General features: G+C 56.7%; 1 protein-coding gene across 1 annotated transcript in view; it reads right to left on the reverse strand.

The window, feature by feature from the left end:
* The window catches only part of PRR5L (proline rich 5 like), a 71,190-nt gene that overhangs the window by 7,378 nt on the left and 46,117 nt on the right, over nucleotides 1-17,695 (reverse strand). Inside the window, exons 5-8 of the mRNA XM_046644539.1 lie at nucleotides 16,349-16,406; nucleotides 11,705-11,796; nucleotides 8,561-8,701; nucleotides 3,512-3,638 (exon numbers count right to left, since the gene is read on the reverse strand). Of these exons, the coding sequence (XP_046500495.1) occupies nucleotides 3,512-3,638; nucleotides 8,561-8,701; nucleotides 11,705-11,796; nucleotides 16,349-16,406 (418 nt within the window). The remainder of the gene's footprint in view (nucleotides 1-3,511; nucleotides 3,639-8,560; nucleotides 8,702-11,704; nucleotides 11,797-16,348; nucleotides 16,407-17,695) is intronic.

The following is a 17,695-nucleotide window of genomic DNA, read 5'->3' on the forward strand; positions in this document are numbered from 1 at the left end:
GTGTTTTGGCTCCCAAGACTGGGTGTGGGCAGCGCCGAGACCACAGGCCCGCCGGGCTGTGCGAGTCCCCTGGGCAGGCAGTGCTTCCTCACCAACTCCCACCAGACTCCAGAGCCAGCCCCAGAAAGGCGTCGGCTGCCTCCCCACCGGTCGGCCGCTGGGCCCCTCGGTGGCCTTCAGACCCGCGCTGGGCCCACAGAGCCCTGCTCGCTGTCTGCACCAGCGGAGGCCGGCGCCTGCCCCTCAAGGAGGGGATCCTCCCATCAAGGGCCCGAGGAAGCGGTGGGCACCCCCAGGGCCTAAAACCTGCTCCCTCCCTTGCTGCGGGGCCCTTTGAGCAGGGGGGCGCTGGCTGACGCCCCAGCGAGCTGCACCCACCTCGGGCCTCCCCCTGCCTTTCACTCGGCGTGGCACGGGGGGGGGGGGGGCCGCCCGAGGGCCGCTGAGCCCTGGCACTCATCACCCTACACAGGGCCAACAGCAGCGGCTCCTTTCAAACCCCCAGAGAGAAACCAGGCGTGGACGGGCGCTCTTCAGGCGGGAGGCCTGCAGGAGGCCAGGGCTTTGGCTGAGCAGGCCGGGCGCCCGCTGCATGAGGACCCGGCACCTGGGCAAAGTGGGGAGCAGGGGACCCAGGGAGGGCGCACAGGCCTGGCGTCCACATGTTCGTGATATCACTGTCTCCCTCCTCACTCGCGCTCCCTGGGCCCTAGAAAAGTGACAGCTTCGCAGGGGAGGACACACACACTCACTCACTCCACTATGGCCTCGGGCTTGTCTTTTCTCTGGAGCAAGCCCTGCACATACAGGGCTGAAGCTCACTCCTCATGCCCATCTGCCGCCTGGCAGGAACAGAGACGCCCCCAGACTCCCCATGGGGTCAACACGACACACGTGGGCACCTGGTGCAGCGAGGGGTTCCTGTGAAAACCACTTCTCTGGCTCTGGTCACCTCCCCCATGTGTGACCCTGGGGACTGTTCTTAACAACTCTGAGCCTGAGGGACCCACCCCTCAGCAGGACGGCAGCGAGCACAACATGAATCCACGCCAAGTGAGGGCTCAGTAGCTGAGAGGTGACAGGCGTTTGATAAGCGGTGGCTTTGGAGCCCATCGGCCCAGCTGCCGTGACCTCTCCCACCCCAGCCAGGCCCAGGGCGGACAGAGGGGCAGAGCCCACGGTGGGTGTGGGGCTCCTCAGGCCCAAGGCATCTCCTCGCTACACTCATTCCCACAAGCAGGATGAACATAAACTTATGCTCGTCTCCGCTTTACTGGGGACGAGCTTTTTTACTTTCTCCTGAAGGAGTGTCCTCGACGAGGCAGGCAGCACAGCGGCCACCTTAGCTTTTTGGTGCCCAGAGGTTGGAGGTGAAATGTCTGGCCTTCAATGCCTCTTGGGCTAAGGAATGAGAGGGACGGACTGCCTCCAGGAGTGGGTGGGCTCGGGGGAGGCTGGAGCCTGCAGGACAGCTGGGGAAGTGCAGACCTGGGGCTCCGGAATCCTGGCCCCAACAGCCCAGTGACCTCAATCCTCATCTGCCTCACCCATGAAATGGGAACAGCAGCGCCCCCGCCGTGGCCTGGAACCCTGCCCACCCCACACAGTGCCCAGGACGTGATCTGTGTCCAGTGGCTTCCCTTGCCATCGGCCACTTGGCAGCTCTGAAGCTCTTTCAGTTCCTCCAACACCACACCCTCCTGCTCACTGTTCTTCCCACCCCGAAAAGGCCCCCAAAGATCCTTCGCTTTGCCTGCCTCAGGCTGCCCTCCCAGTCTACTTGGCTAACTTGTACTCATCCTCCAGGCCCCATCACAGATGTCACTTCTTCCGGGGAGTCTTCCTGGATTTCTGGGTCCCCGTGCCGCACCCCTGCCGTGGCCCCGCTCAGAGCAAGCGTATGCTGATGAGTCACCATCTGTTCTCCGTGACCCCCTCACGGGACAGACCGTGTGCCCAAGGGGCCAAAGGACTAGTACACAGATACACCGGCAGCACCTCACAAGGTGCCAGGATGGGGTTTCGGAACACATTTGAGGAAATAATAAAATCAAAAGAGGGCCATTCCCTTCCCTCTCTGCCCCTACCGAGACAGACGACGCCCCAGAGGCCAGGACTGCCCTTGGCTCAAGGCCTCTGCTTTACAACTCGACTGAAGTAGCCATTATTTGTACTTTCGCTGAAAGCTGAAGGCACCCCCTCTTGGAGTGAATCTCCTGTCCCGGGCGCCAGGCCCAGCTGGTGGCGGAGTCCTGCCACAGCCCAGCTGGCCGCTGGCGTCCGACATCTCCCTGGCTCCTCCCGCCCCAGCCCAGCCCCAACTCGGAGCCCAAAGAGCAGGAAGGTGGCTCCGGGGAGGGAGGGCAGGAGCCTGTCTCCCCTCAGCTGTCACGTCTGCTCTGGCTTGTTCCAGCTCTCAGTGGAATGAGGGAGGGACGGTCGGACAAGGGGAACCCGGCAGGCAGCAGGCTGGGGCCAGCACCCTCTGACTTGTGGCTCTGTCTCCAGAGAAACCTGACCGAGAACCCCTGGTGCCGGCCTGCCCCGTGTGTCCGCAGCCTCGAGGCCCAGGAAGGGGCGGAACTCCACTGGCACGGCTCCTCCCCCAGCTCTGGCCAGGCTCAGCCACAGCTCCGTTAGGGCAAGAGGGGGGGCGGCGGCTTCCACATGCGGGCATCTCCTTCTGCCCTGCACCTCCCTGTGGGTGCCGGCCCCCTGGCCTCGGGTGCGGGGCCTGCCAGCCATCTAACATCTTTGTTTGAGTGCCTACTGTGCATAGACACCATTCCAGTTCCTGGAGAAAGGGCAACAAACAAAAGTCCCAGCACCTAGGGCTTTATTTCAGAAAGTGACTGAGGAGTGTCTTTTAGGATAAGCCTTATTATAGAGCCATTTGCCATCTAGACTGTGGGCTCTCTGAGAGAAGGAACAGATCCTTTCATCTCTAGAGTCTCCAGGGGGCCTGGCACAGAGCCTGACACTCACCAATGCAAGCTTTACAGCCACCGAAAAAGGCCCTGATGGGATTTGTCCCCAAGTCCAGGAGCCCCTTCCTGGGCGGGAAGGCCCTAGTGGCACCTACAGAAACGAGCGGGAGCAGCAGCTCCATCCCATATGGCCACACTCGCAACAACCTGGCCCCATGTCTCGGGCAGCTTCCACAGGGAATCCACCCCGGGTGGGTTTTCCCTTCAGGTGGGGGCAGGGGCAATAAGGCACCATTTCTGGTATCAGATCCAGGAAAATTACGTGGCAGGCACATGAAAAAGATCAAAGCCACAGATCAGGTGAGCATCACCCCAGAGGCACAGTTTCCGTCCCTGGGGAGGAATCACCGAGCAAGAAGGTTACTGTGACACAGGCTAGCCAGGGTACGTGAGTGATGAGTAAGCACAGGTTTGCACAGAGCCACACTGGAAGCTAAGGGCTTGGCACATAATCGGGGCTCAGTGACACACAGCTGATAGTGTGATCACTGAGGCTCCCAGCAGCTCGAGAGTCGGCCCCTTACCCAGCGTGAACGTGGGGCCTGAGACACCATGGTCCTCACTGATGCCCAGGAAAGGAGACACCACTTGCTTCACCAGCTCCTCCAGCTGCAGATAACCCTCACTAGGGCCTGTGGGCTCGTGAACACTCTGGAAATGAACATCGAGAGAGAGAGGTCAATCAAAGTCTCCAGGCCAGCTGGCACTCAGTCAACAAATCCTGACTGCCCACCTTGTGCGTACAAGGCAGGGACGCCAGTAGGCAGCATCCTCATGGCCGGAGCAAAGGGAACTGAGGCCTGAAGCTGAGTCACTTGTCATGGGTCACGGTGCCCAGAACAGTGCATGGCAGGTACCATGGCAGCCACTCCTGTTGAGTCCCACCAATGCAGGCTGGGCGGGACTGTCCCCATGCCAGCTCCAGGGTTGACGTCTGACTGGTCCCACCCACAGTGATCCCACCCGCACTGGCAGTGACTGCTTCACATTCAACCTGTGCGCACGTTCTATCAGCACCGTACGTGTATCCAGCTCAGAGGCCTCCCAACAACCCAAGGAGGAAGGCGCTCTCGCCGTCCCCCTTCTGCAGATGAGGGAATGAAGGCCCAGAGAGGCTAAGTCACTTGCCCAGGAAAACACAGCTGGTAAGTGGCAAAAAGGCAGGACAGGAACCAGGCCGTGTGGCTCCGAACACATCTTACTGCCGCTTGTAACCAGGCTAGAAAAGAAAGGGACAGAATATGGAAAAGCCCAGAACAGTCGAAGAAAGGAAGAGTCACTGTGGAACTAGACATAGAGGTTCAGCACCGAGATGAAGAGTGAGTTCAACAGCGCAGCGTGACCCGAGCCGCAGAGCAAGGCCCACAGGGAGCATGGCGGAAACAAATGGCCACACAGTCACCACCAGAAGGAGCCAGGGAGTAACCAGCGTTTCCAGAAAACCAGCAGACGCCCAGGGAATTCAGTCTTCCCCTGGCAAGGACTCGAAGCCACGCTCTGGGATGGAGGGGCTGCAGGCGAGCAGAGAGACAAGGCTCCGTGGGCTGTGCTCAGCCCGACAGGTTGTCCCACCAAATTCTCAAAGCAGAATTGATTTTAAATCACCATCACTTAAAAAGTAAAAGCTCTCCACTGTACCGGAGTGTTCGGGGATGGGAGGGAAAGACGGTCGGGCAATGGAGCCGGAAGGGCCAATGCCACAGGTTGGAGGTCAGTGGGGGAGATGAAGCTCCCAGGAAACAGGCTGACTCAGCTCAGAGTGACGGGGTTGGGGTGGTGGAGGGAGGGGGTGGGCGGCTAAGGAAACAGAGGAGGCAAGGAGGGGGCTACCGTGCAGCAGACCTGGAGGCAGGGCTGGGAAGGGGTCAGAAAGGAGGAGATGCAGAGAAAAAGTGGGTGGCTTCAGTAAGGGCTCCTGGCACTGGAAGGCAGCGATGGGGAGAAGGCAATGGCTTCTCATGCCCCAGCCGCCAATTCTGCTCAGCCTGAGCTGACCCCGCGGAAAGCCAGCAACGGAAAGAAAGGGGAAGTGCAAAGGAGGTCCCTCTCGGAGGAAGACATACACATCTGCCCAGCAGGCCGTAGACGGGGGAGGGGAGCCTTATTCACGCTCCCGGGGACCCACCCCAGGCCTCAACAGCAAAGCGGCCCCAAAACCACCTTGATGGGGTTTCAGAGCCGTGGAAACGTTTTTTCCACTTTCTTTCCTCAATATTTCTCATCTAACGTCTCCCCCAAGCCTTTCCTCCTGATAATTCATAAGTGTTAAACAGACAGGGATGACAGAGAAAGGAGAAAAGGCAAGAGGTGGGAAGAAAACGGGTAAGGAATGTGTGATGTGGAACTGGACCGTTTGCTCCCATGGGGCTGCTGAGAACCTGGCTTGCACGTGGCCCTCAGGAAGGAGCTGCCCTTGCCCTCGACCTGGCTGCAGGGCCAGCTGTGTATTTGCAAGTGCAAAATGAAAATGCAGGGTCCTTTGTTCAAAAATTATTAAGAATTCCAAGATGGCAGTGGGAGAGAATTAAACCAAGCCTGGGCCCTGCTGAGCGTGGGGCCCTGGGTGACTGCACAGGTCGCAGCCTCTGCCTGGCCGGTGGGCAGCTCTAGGACGATCTCAGGACCCGTCTGCACCTGCCAGGAGGAACCAGATCCCACAGCGCTCAAACTCCCCGGTTCGGCCTGAGGACAGGAGCACACAGCCCACAGTAGGGAAGGCTGAGTCCTGTGTGTATTCAGGGGGAGGGGTGTGTGCAGGGACATTTGGGAAGAGTTTTGGAAAAGGGAGCCGTGAAGGCCTGAGAAATGGCTCTCTCTTCTTCTCTGTCAGAGTCAGGCAGGGAAGTCACCCCAGACCTCGTGGCACTGTGGAGAGCGGGGCTGCGGGGAGCGGGAGCAATTCTAACTACCGGGGCCCAGCTTTCCTGCAGCGGGAACGGTCCCAGGGCAGCACAACCTCTAAGTTCCATTCAGAGCCAGAAGCTGCCACCCCTACTGCTCAGGAAGACGGACCTGGACTGGGGAGAGACCCGTGTTCATCACTGTCACACTCCCAGCCCAGGCTCTCCAGGTCCCAGGGTGAGGAAGAACAGGCCCCCAGGGGAATAATGCCGAATGCCCTGCATTGGAGTGGGACCATCTGGAAGTTCACAGGCATTTCCGAGCACCCTGGGAGACTGCGGGAGGGGAGGTTGTGGAGGCTAAGAAAGGCCAAGTGGAAAGTAGAGAGAGCAGGAGCTGAGGAGGGGTACCAACCGGCTCTCTAATGAGCACGTGACCTTGAGCTGGTCAGCCACCATCTCAGACCCTGCATCTCATCTGTGGAGCGGGAAGACAGGGACTGCTTCCCTGCCTGACCTCCCAGACATTCGTCACAACCATGGAGTTTTTCCGACTACGCTTCCCTCTGCCAGGAGAGAGGCCTGCATGATGGTCACCACCACGGGACTCAGGCCAGAGACCTGGGGTCGGTCCCGCACAGGCTCTCACGAGCTGGTGCCACCGTTCATGAACGAATGTCTACTTAACACGCTCTGTGTGCCTGGGCCCCTGGTGGCTGCGAGGGCCCAGGAGGGAGGAGAAAGCACACACAGCTGCCCTGACCCATGGGGGCTGTGGCCGGAGAGCCAGTGCTCTGAGCAGCGGGACACAGACCCCGCCCGGCAGGGAGAGGTGAAAGCAGTGTGGCCAGGCACTGAGCAGCAGGGGTGTCAGGTCAGGTAAAGGCTGGAGAGGGGGGTTGGGCCCGAGGCCAGGGTACAGACCTGGCTGTCTCCTAAGACCCTTCGGACCACTGAAGAGCCTGACGCTGCCCCGTGGAGAGCAAGCTGGGAGGGGCCAGCGAGTGAGGAAGGCTCCTCCGGGCATCTAGACCTCCCCATAAGCTTCAGGGTGCCAACAGCTCTCACGTGGCTGTTGGGTTGTCCGGCACAGGGCCCAGAATGACAGAAAGTGGTAGATGTTTTCATTACCACAGAAACAGGCCCTCCTGGTCTGTGGCCCACAGGTAAGAGCCCTCACCTCAATTATCCTCCCAGAAAAACAAAACCACCACCACCAAACGGATCACCTCTCCTCCCCAAAATACTACACTGGAAACGGGAGGGTGGAAGCCCAACTTTCCCATCTTCCTGGCCAGATCCCCAAGAGCTCATTTCTAGACTCCTTATTCGGGATCCCAGCTCTGTTCTTTGCTTCTCAGACATGAGCTGCATGCACACTTTTCTCTCCCCTTCCTTCTCTGTCCCTTCCATAAAATACTTGACCCGGCATTCCAGCCAATTAACCCCTCTCATCCTATTAGGCAACTCTTCCTCCTTTCTGCTTTCAAGAAAGGGGGAGAACGCCCACAGGAACGGCCCAGCTCAGAGAACTGGAGAGAATGGCATCCAGGGAGGGGGCGATCAGGGCCCCGTGCCTCATGTTCCACCGCTGCTGGGAGGGCGGCCAGGGTCCCCACCCGCCTGGTCCAGGCTGAACCATCTCCCTGAGGACGGGCTCAGAGCTGATGCTGCAGCAGTGAACTTGGTACAGAGGTGGGGGAGCGCAGCAGCCCTGTTTCTTGGAATTGTGCGCCCTGACCATAGGACTGGGCTTGCTGAGGCCATGTTCATACTACTTGACCCTACTCAAGGTCATAGCTGCCTGGGCAAAGAGGAGTCATGCAGCCTGATGGTGTAGACCATCGAAGTCTCTCCCCTGAACCTTACTTCCTCTGCTGAGGGACCTCGGACAAGCATGTAAACTTCTGGGGTTGTAGTTTTCTCATCTGTAAATGGGAATAACAACAGTGCCTGCCTCATAAGGTGGTCATTTAGATTATCTGACTCAGAAGAGAACCCACTCAAAGTCCTCGGCCTGTGCCTGGCACACACAGTAGTGGGCTCAACTTCTACTGTTGACTTAGAATTGGGATCAAGAGACACTAGGCAACCATCCTGGTCGTCTCTGGGTGGAAAAACACGGGCTGTGGGATCTACATTTCATGAGGTGCAAATCAAAGGACGGCACGCAATTCTGCAGCGAGACAGAGCCAGAGCCAGAGCCAGAGCCAGAGCCAGAACCATCAAGGCCAAGGGAGCCCGGGCAGGCCAGGAGCAGCAGCGTCAGCGAGAACAAGGCAGATGAGGTGAGCAGGGATCCGTAAGTGGAGAAAGGTGGGCGCTCTGCGGCCTGACACGGGCTCCCTCCTGCTGGAGGCCCTCGGGAAGCCCAGCTGCGCTGGGGACCTTCCAGTGCGCTCCTGGTCTGGATTGAGTCAGGCAGGGTTCTGGTTGTTACTTGCAGCTTGTGGCCCTGACACAACAGGAGAGGAGAGCAGGCGGCGACTTCCTGACAATAGGATCGTGCCCCTCGCACACGCCACCAGGATCCCAGCACCGAGCATAGCACCGGGACCTCAGAGGCACTCAGGGGACACACAGCAAGTGAACAAATGAACCAAGGAACATGGACAACAAGCCAAAGGACACTGAGCCAAGCTAAAGTGCACGGGTCATTCAGTCCCCTGCCTTCATCCCACAGTGACAGTGTCCTCCCTCAGCCTTGGGGTCATGTCTCCACTGGGGCCGCACCTGCAGGATGAGCAACATCTGGACGATGGATGAGGGCAGCTTGGACGGGGCCAGCAGCAGCAGGTCGCCCAGCTTCCCCTTCAGCAGGACCAGGTCGCGGAAGCCCAGCAGGGAGATCTGGCGAATGGTCAGCTCCTGGCCCTGGGGAGGAGAGAAGAGGCCGGGTTGGGAGGTGAGAGCTCGCTGGACCTGTCATCAACCACACAGGGTTCCGGACAACAAATGGGGACAAGATGAGGCGTCTGCAAGGACCAGGGGCGCCGTCTAAGAATCCAAGACTTGGCCCCCCCCATCCTTTAAGATATGCATGACTCATCTGCCTAAATGACCCAAGGACCATACAAGACGCACACAATGGGGGCCGTGCTGTCGGAGCTGTGAGCGCTCAGGAAGCAGGAAGAGAGAGGAGGGTGGGGAGAAAAGAGAAAAGATCAACCCCGCCCCGCCTCCTTCCAGGCTGCTTCCTCCACTTCATCTGTTAAATATTTATCACCCATCATGTGCCAGGCAGAGGAGGAAACAGGACCTGTTGGACTCGTGTAAACACATGTAACTCAAGAAGAAAAGTAACTGGGAATGCAGAAGGACAGGGACTTGTTCAACTGTGGGGGGGCAGAGGATGAAAGTTACAACTAATAATCATGAGAGTCTGACTATGTGCTGGGCAGGATTCTAAGTATTCTAGACCTAAATGACACCTTTAATCCCCACGACCGTCCTTTGAGATAGGGACTACCATAAAACCCCCTTCCCAGATAAACCCTAGCGGCCAGAGTGACGGTACTTCACTCAAGGTACAGCCGGATTGCAAACCCACACCATCTCATCTCAGAGCTCCCGAGGCTTCCAGAACAGAAGGAGAAAGAAGGGCCCATTTCTAAGCCTCTCCTCTGCACACGTATAGATGGTCACACCTAATTGGTTGCTCTTGGGAGAGACAAAGACATCCTTAGGGTGCCCTCCCAAACAGGACGCGACTTCCCATCCCTCACGCCGGCCAAGCTTTAAGGCAGTTTTAGCTTTCCTAGAACTCCTTATGGTTTTACAGAAACACGGGCAAGAGGGGGTTTGCCATCTCATGCCCCCACCCTCCAGTCCCCACAGACACACACACCACCACCCACTCCCCACAGGCCCAGTGTAACCAGCCCCTCGGGCTCGCCGTCCCCGCCCGCCTCTCATGGCAGTGCTCCCCTCCATCCTTTTCCAAGGTCCTGTGGTTCCCGGTGCTGGCACCACGGCCCAGCCTTCGGCACTGCCTGCCTGTCTCATGGGGGTCTGTGCCCTCGTGTCATCCCCGGGACTCCTTTCACTTTACAAGGCAGAAAAGTCAAAGGCCAAGTTCCACACCCATGAACACAGTGGGCACTCAAGCCACACCTGTCCAACGAGGAAGCAGGTCCCACACAGACACCGATGCACAAAGGGAGCTGCGAGCCGATAAAGCTGGACTAAGAGACAGCTCAGGAATGGTGCACCAGTAGAGAGAAGCCCTAACTCAGGGGTTCTCAAAATGGGGTGTCTGGACCAGCAGCAGTATCATTTGAGAAATTGTGGGGAGGTGGACAAGGGCAAATATCAGACCTTACAGCTTTTCAAGAGGAGCAGGACAGTACCCTCCTCAGACCCGCACACCCGGGCTCTGCCTGGCTCTGAGCCTAACAGGGCCCCTCTTGGCCCTCGGATGACTGTGCTGGGGCCATGCACGCCCAGATCCCACACTCGCCATTCTAAACCCACCTGGGTCACCACACCTTGGAATTCCCTGCTCAAATGGTCCTAAGAGAGGCTCAGGTCTGCATGCCCCCTCCAATAGGATTGCCTAATAAAACACAAGCTATCTGGTCAAAAACTATTTGGGTAGTTTTTTTAGTATAAGTATGTCCCAAATATTGCATTATTCATTATTGATCTGAAATTCAAATTTACCTCAGCATCCTGTATTTTTATTTGCTAACTCTGGCAACCCTACCTCTCAAGTCTGTCGTCTTCAGACCACTGCTGGCCAAGGCGAGGTCTGTGGGCAGGGGCCCGACTGTCCACACAGGGCTGTAAATCCCCTCGCAGGGGTGCAAGATGGAGCTGAGGTGGGCTGAAAAGCACAGTGGTCTGCAGGCCAGAGGCTTCTGTCGGAATGGCTGGGGGCTGGCCTGACCCGGGAAACGCACTCCGCAGGCATAACCTCCCAACTTTTAAATATTTGACATATACTTAAAAGAATTCCAAATTCCCTTAAAACACCATTCAGAGCACACATGGACGTGAGCCCTCACCTCCGGGACTGGGTAATTCCTGCCACTGCCAAGGGCGTGTCATTGCTGTGTCCCACACCTGCGCTTCAGCCCCATTAGATTGGACGGGAAGTCTTAACCCCCAGGGGAGGACGGATGGAGAGCACAGGGCGGCGTAAGTGTGAGAGAGACATATATTTTGGACAGGAGTATCTCCTGGTCAGCCTGCCTTGGGGCGTCCATCCTGTCCTGGCGCTGACCAGGCCTGCTCTGAGCCTCTGCTGGAGGGTGGAGGGAGGGAAGTCAACATGCGTGGTAAGATGGGCTGAGGCCACAAGCCAAAGACGCTAAGAGATGCTGCTCGTCTTGTCCTCGAAACACCTCACGTGGCAGGAGATGAAGTGGAGCTGTGCTCAGCGTCATGAAATGAGCTGGCCCAGACCCAGTCCCGACTCGGAGTCTGGAGCTCTTTCTGCTGCGTCACGTCTTCAGGAATCCCTTATGCAGGGCAAGGAGCATGCTCCTTTCCCACAACTTGGGAGGAACAGGAAACTCGCTTAAAAATTGTGCTTCAAAGAATGGGAGGGGGAGAGAAAAGAAGGAAAGAAAGGAAACATAGAACTGCCCTTCCCCCATCCTCTCTCTTTCTGAAAAGCAAGAGGAAGCACACGACTCCGAGAGCGCGCAGACCCACGCAGCACCCAGAGGGAGACGAGGGCCCGCCAAGTGCTGTCCGCTCAGGCTGGATGCTGCGTACAGACCCAGGGAGCCCGCTCCGGTCCCCCGAGGCCCTCAGCCCCCTCCGCGCCCAGGCCCCTGCTTCTCCCCCATCCACCAGGAGGCCCCAGGTGCAAAGGCCAAGAAAGGAGCCAGCCGGCCACGGCGGGGAGGAGGGGCTCCCAGCAAGACTGACCTGAACTGGATAAAATATTGCCTGCAAGGTGGGGAGGGTTTCGGTGAAGAAGTGGTCCCAGACTTCAGCCAGAACCTCAATGCGACTGTCACCTACACGAGGGCGAGAAGACAGGGGAGAAAGAGAAGAACTGGTCATTACTTGCAGGAGAGGCCAGAAGACAGTCCCACGTCAAACGGAGCGTGGGGCGCCGAGAAGGCCCACTGCCTACATTTGATCTGTGCGCGTTACTACAGTAAACGCAGGACTGGACGGGGAGGCTCGACAGAGAGCGAGCAAATATGCCTCCCACCCCCGCCCCCCCCCCCACCCCCACGATCCAGAAGAGGAGCTGAGTTTTGAAAATCACATAATTGCTGTCATCACAAGGATGGTCACATTACCAGGCGCTGCACAGAACCACCTATCTGTAAGACAGCTCCTGAGGAGACTCGATAACCCCATTCTACAGGCTCAGAGAGGTCAAGGATCTGGCTCAAAGTCACACAGAAGGCAGAGCTGGGATCCCAGAACCCGTGCTCTTGACCAGCATAATCCGGAAAGATTATGTGCACCATTTTGGTTTTTAATTAATAAGACACTGGCTTTTTTAGTCTGGATTTGAGCTGTCAGTTGAGGGAGGTGAAAAAAGGGCCTGGAAATGGTCACCTCCAGCCACTGTTTGCACTAAGTGGGAGGGCAGCTTCTCTGAAGAGGCCCCTGCACACACAGGACCCACCTCCTGACACCGTGGCTACTCACACCCCCGGGATCAGGGAGGCTGAGCGCGGCCAAGTGCCCCCCAGGCTAGACACGCACAGTGACCCAGCACCAGTGGAAGGCTGTGCGAGGAGCTGTCCCTGCAGGAGAGGCGGCCCGGGCAGAGGAGTCTGCTGGTTAACGACCTAGATTGCCCAGCTGATGGGCACCGTCTCTGCTCGCCTGAGGCAGAGACACTGGGTCAGCCGAGATCAGCACTGGCACTGCCAGTTCCACCAAACAGATCTGGAAAGATTCACTTAGCATCTTCTATCTCTTAACTCAATGGGCAACAAAAGCGGTGGCTGCCAGGGCAGGACCAGGAGCTGGCCGGGCCGAAGGCGTGCAGAGCTGGAAAGGTTGGGGGCGATACACTGGAGAAGTGCAAACCCACAGCGCCCCCCCACTCGCCTCGCAAAGCGCTCGTCACACTGTTGGGATCGCTCAGTCACCTCTCTGCCTCTTCCACCAGAACGCAGTGAGCACACGGGCCTGTCTGTCCTGCTCACCAACATACTTCCAGTGCTCAGCACAGTGCTGGGCACATCGATAAGTCAATTTCAGAAATCTTCCAAGGAATGAATGGCAAGCATCAAGTGTACAGGTTCTCACAGATGCTAGAGCTGGTGAGTGGAAGGAGACTCCATTTAACCCAAATATGAAACGGGACACAGCAGGACTTAATAGTTAGCTCCAACACTTTCCTTTGCTCTTAGGATAAAGAAAATCTCCATAACATAGTCTAACCTGACCCAGGAGAGGCTGTCTCCTTCTGTGTCTTCATCCTCCTCTGTATTCGCCCCAGCCTTCAGGCCCTGACTATGTGGATTTTATTTCAGCCCCTCATACATATCATGCTCCTTCATGGCACAGGGCCTGTGCATATGCTAGCCTCTCTGCTTAGACTGCTCTTCCCCTCCCCTCTTTGCCTAACCTACACCTGTTTATATTTCTAGTTACAGTTTGAGCATCACTCCCACATGAAAGTCTCCCCCGTTGGTCAAATCCCCCTACTACAGATTGTGTTCTCAGTACTGGTCCTGGTTACAGTTTTATACTTGATGGCAGTTTGATTAATATCTGTCTCCATTGTCAGGCTGTGAGCATCATGAGGGCCTGTAATCCTATGATGGTTTTCTTCCCCGCCGTGTCCCCAGCACCTAGCAAAGGACCTGGCATTTAGTAGATAATCAATGCACGTTTGGATGAACCACTCAGCATCGGCTTTTCAAGTGTAGGCCATGCTAGTTCACATCGGGAGGAGTCGGGGATGTCGAAAGAGCTATCGGAAATGTCAGGGCATCCTGGTGCCTAAAACTAGGTGAGCCCGACACTCAGACAACGTACCCCAAAGGAGAAAAGGCTATTCTAGCTGCTGTGATGATGGTCCTACCCTGAACCTTCCATTAGAGACACCGGAGGCCCTTCAGACCTGCAGGGAGGGAGGGGGCTCCTGCAGGTCAGTGGTGGGGGCACCTTCCTCCCTTCCCTACCAAGATGGAAAGCTCACAGCGCATGAGGTGGTCCCGCAGCCCCACAGCAGGGAGGTGCCTCTCCGAGAACCTGCGGCTCATTGCTGGCCGCAAACTTCAGAGAGAAATAGAGGCTTTGGAAAGTGTTCAGAGAACATCAGACAGACAGAGGCAACAAAGCAGGATAGAAAGAGGTCAAGGAGGGAGGTGACCTCGCCACCAGAAAGAGCCCACAAGTCAAGGACTGAGCGCCCTGTAGAGATGCAGGGCATTTGGATGTAAGTTCTAGACGACCGTGCTGTAAAAAATGTCCTCCAATGTACCACAGGAGCTGAGACCACCGGAGGAATACAGAACAGGAATGAGAATCTTCTTCCAAGTCAGGGTCACTAGAGTTCTAGAAAGGATTACTGGAAGTAAGATGGCATCTCTGCCCACATCGGAGCAACACCCGGATAAGAGCGGCCGCTGCCCTCTCCACAGCGACAAGGTGGGCGGACACACAAAAGCAAACACGCTCAGTAAAGCACAGGATGCTCAGCGAGGATGGACCAGCTCAGGCTGTCCAGCGAGGGTGGACCAGCTCAGGCTGTCCAGCGAGGGTGGACCGGCTCAGGCTGCCCAGCAAGGGCGGACCGGCTCAGGCTGCCCAGCGAGGGTGGACCGGCTCAGGCTGCTCAGCGAGGATGGACCGGCTCAGGCTGCTCAGCGAGGAGGGACCGGCTCAGGGCGCTCAGCGAGGAGGGACCGGCTCAGGGCGCTCAGCGAGGAGGGACCGGCTCAGGGCGCTCAGCGAGGGCGGACCGGCTCAGGGCGCTCAGCGAGGGTGGACCGGCTCAGGGTGCTCAGCGAGAGCTGACCAGACCAGTTGTTTGCAAACTGTACTTTCTGGCAAGAGAATGCTTTGATCCAGTAGAAACCTTTGTTAGAGTTGCAATGCATAAAATAAAACAGTAGAGATGTTCTGGCTGCAGATGTGAAAGACCCTAAAAGGCCCCACACACCCTTTCACTGTGCAGAAAGGACCCTGACATTCAGGCCCCAGGACAAGTGGGGACCCAGAGAGCCACCCGGGCCCAGGCTCTCCAGTGATGCTCAAGGGATGACCTTTGTTTCTCCGTCGAGCTCGTTCCTGAGTTCTCACTCTGAAGTCACCTGTGTTCAGTGTCACTTCGGGTGACACTCAACTCTCCCTCCGAAGGGCACTCAAGTGTCCCCAAATGACTTACAGACAGACCATGTGGCTGGAGACCATGCTCCTCTTCCCCTTACTAGTCAGCCACCTTGCACACTTGTGCAAGAGCCTGGCTCCAAGATGCAAAAGGGCCACTAAGTTCTTGTTGACGCCAGTCACTCCCACATCAGGCCTTGGGCCGGGGGGATGGATACGGTTGAAGAGTCTCAGCATAGATGTGTTCAAGGGCCTCAAGCCCACAGGTTCAGCCAGGCTTCAAATCGACAGGGTGAGTTGCCAGCCTCTATTCTTCCAAAGATTTGTGAGCTCTTACAGTGGGCCCAGCCCTGAGACCCTCTGGTGTCGGTTTCTCCTTCTTCCACCTACTTTGTCTTTCCAGGAGAACTTCACTGGACACGAGTCTCTTTCCCAGGAAATGGGGAGAAAACAAAGAGGTGGAGATGGAGGTATCTAGCCAAGAATGGAAGAAAAAGAAAGAGCCGTTCGCACAGCCCCTGCATGCCGGGTATGGTGCTATGCTGGTCACACACCCTGTGCTCCCTCCAATCCCCAGCCTCACTTAGCATTTCAGAATGATACAAACCAAGGCTCAGAGAAACGAGAAACTTGCCAGAGCCACCCAGGAAGTAGGTGGCTGGCTGAGATCAGGTTCCACGCTGGAGGGAGCTGGGATCAGCCCTCGGCAGATCCCGGGTTGGCCAATTCTGGCCTTTGGTCCCATCTCCCATCTCCACTCAGAGCCCTCCTCTCCTGCCAGCTGGGCTCTAAAATCTCTTAAGCCTAGCAGATTTTCCTTTGCCTATCAAGTCATACTCCAGGAAGGGTGCGCGTGTTCAGCCTCATGTCTCCCAAACAGACAGGCCTCTTGTCACGTGTGACCTGAAGAAACATCACAAAGGCCAATAGGAAACAGCCTGGATTGGACCAGAGGGAACAGCGTGGCAGCACCTACCGTACAATTGATCCCTTCAGAGCACACCACCAGTACACATCCTGTGAAAAAGCCCCTTAGAGAGGTCTCCAGAGAGAACACCCCAATCCCACCTCCTGTCTCAAAACGCAGCTGCGCCTGGCACTGCCGTGAGCGGGGCTCAAACCGAAGTGCTGCCCCTAGCTGCAGAAGAAACGATGGGTGAACCACTCCCAGGCGCCCACACCTTTGCCCAGAAGCATTCCGGCTGCCCAGACCTCAAAGGCTGAGTCATAGGGACCCACTCAGCGAGGGCGCCTTGTACTTGCCTTCACACAGCTTAATCTTCTCCTCCACAAACAACAGTCCTTTTGCAAGAAGCTGGTTCTGCCAAAAGAGAACAAAGAACACAAGAGTTGGGCTACTTCACGGCGTGACAAACCCTCTTCCACTGCCAACAGGCGAGGGCACAGAGTTCTCGGCACCTGTGCGCCAGTCACGCCTCCAAGTTTAAGAAGCTTTCTGTCCTCTCGGAAAGCCTAGGCTTCAGGAGAAGACAGGGAGACATCTCAAGGCAAAGAGCGAGACGAAGCTGGCGTAGCCACCATCCCCATACCTCCCACCAGGGCAGAGGCAGCACGAGCTTGGCTGATTCTAGGGCAGGATGACACTTGGAGCCTTCGTCCAAACTCTAAACAGGGAACACTGAGGCAATGGTAAATTATGCTGAAATAATGATTGTTTTAGAAAAAAAAAGATAAATTAGGCTTTCGCACACTAACACGAAAGAGACTGCATACAAACTCTTAAGCAGCAGTACGTGTCCGTCGATGAGCGCGTGCATGGGAAAGCTGTGGAGAGAAAGAGTAAGGTTAAGCCCTTTTGCAGTTGCAGCCAACAATTTCTGGGTGTTCTGTGGACATCAGAGGGTTTGCGCCCTTCATCTCGCTTAATTCCAACCCCCACAATAACCCCATCAGGTCGGTGCCGTTACCCTGACTTTACTCATGGCAGTGAAGAGACTCGCCCCCAGGAGGCAGAGCTGGTCTTCCTGGCCCAGAAGCCACGTTCTGTCCACTCTGCTTTGCTGCCTTCAAGCAACTCTGCCCACCCAGACCACCTCCTCCCCTTGAAAGGATGCAGAGCAGCCTCTGCCAGGCACAGACGCTCCGAGAGCAAGGTGGGCTGGGGCTGCCCTCACGTCGTCACACCATCAGAGTGTCAAAGGCCTGCGCTCTGGGGCGGGGACCCAAGATGAACGCATCCTACAAACCGAATGCATTTCTTAGTGTTCTCCTTTATAAAACCCTGTGCTGGCAATGACGAGAGCATGCACGGCAGAGTGGAAAGAACTGGCTATCAGATGGGGTTCAAGTGCCAGCTCAGCCACATTCTAGCTGTGCGACCCTGAACTTCATTTCCCTGAGTCTTGAGCTCCTCATCTGTAAAATGGCATCCTACCAACAATACCATGACGTTCTCATGAGATTAATCATTGTACACACACGCGCACGCACACACAGTATTTTATGTCCCTAGCAATCAGTGGTAGCGGGTAACGATGATAATAGTTTTTCTCTTAGTCCAACTCTCTTCACAAAAGGAGTGGGAGGTAAAGAGAGTCAGTAACAAAGGGGCCCACATCAAAAATATTAAAATATCTATCAAAGGGGCCC

Source organism: Equus quagga, chromosome 17 (genome assembly GCF_021613505.1).
Source record: "Equus quagga isolate Etosha38 chromosome 17, UCLA_HA_Equagga_1.0, whole genome shotgun sequence".
Classification (NCBI taxonomy): Eukaryota; Metazoa; Chordata; class Mammalia; order Perissodactyla; family Equidae; genus Equus; species Equus quagga.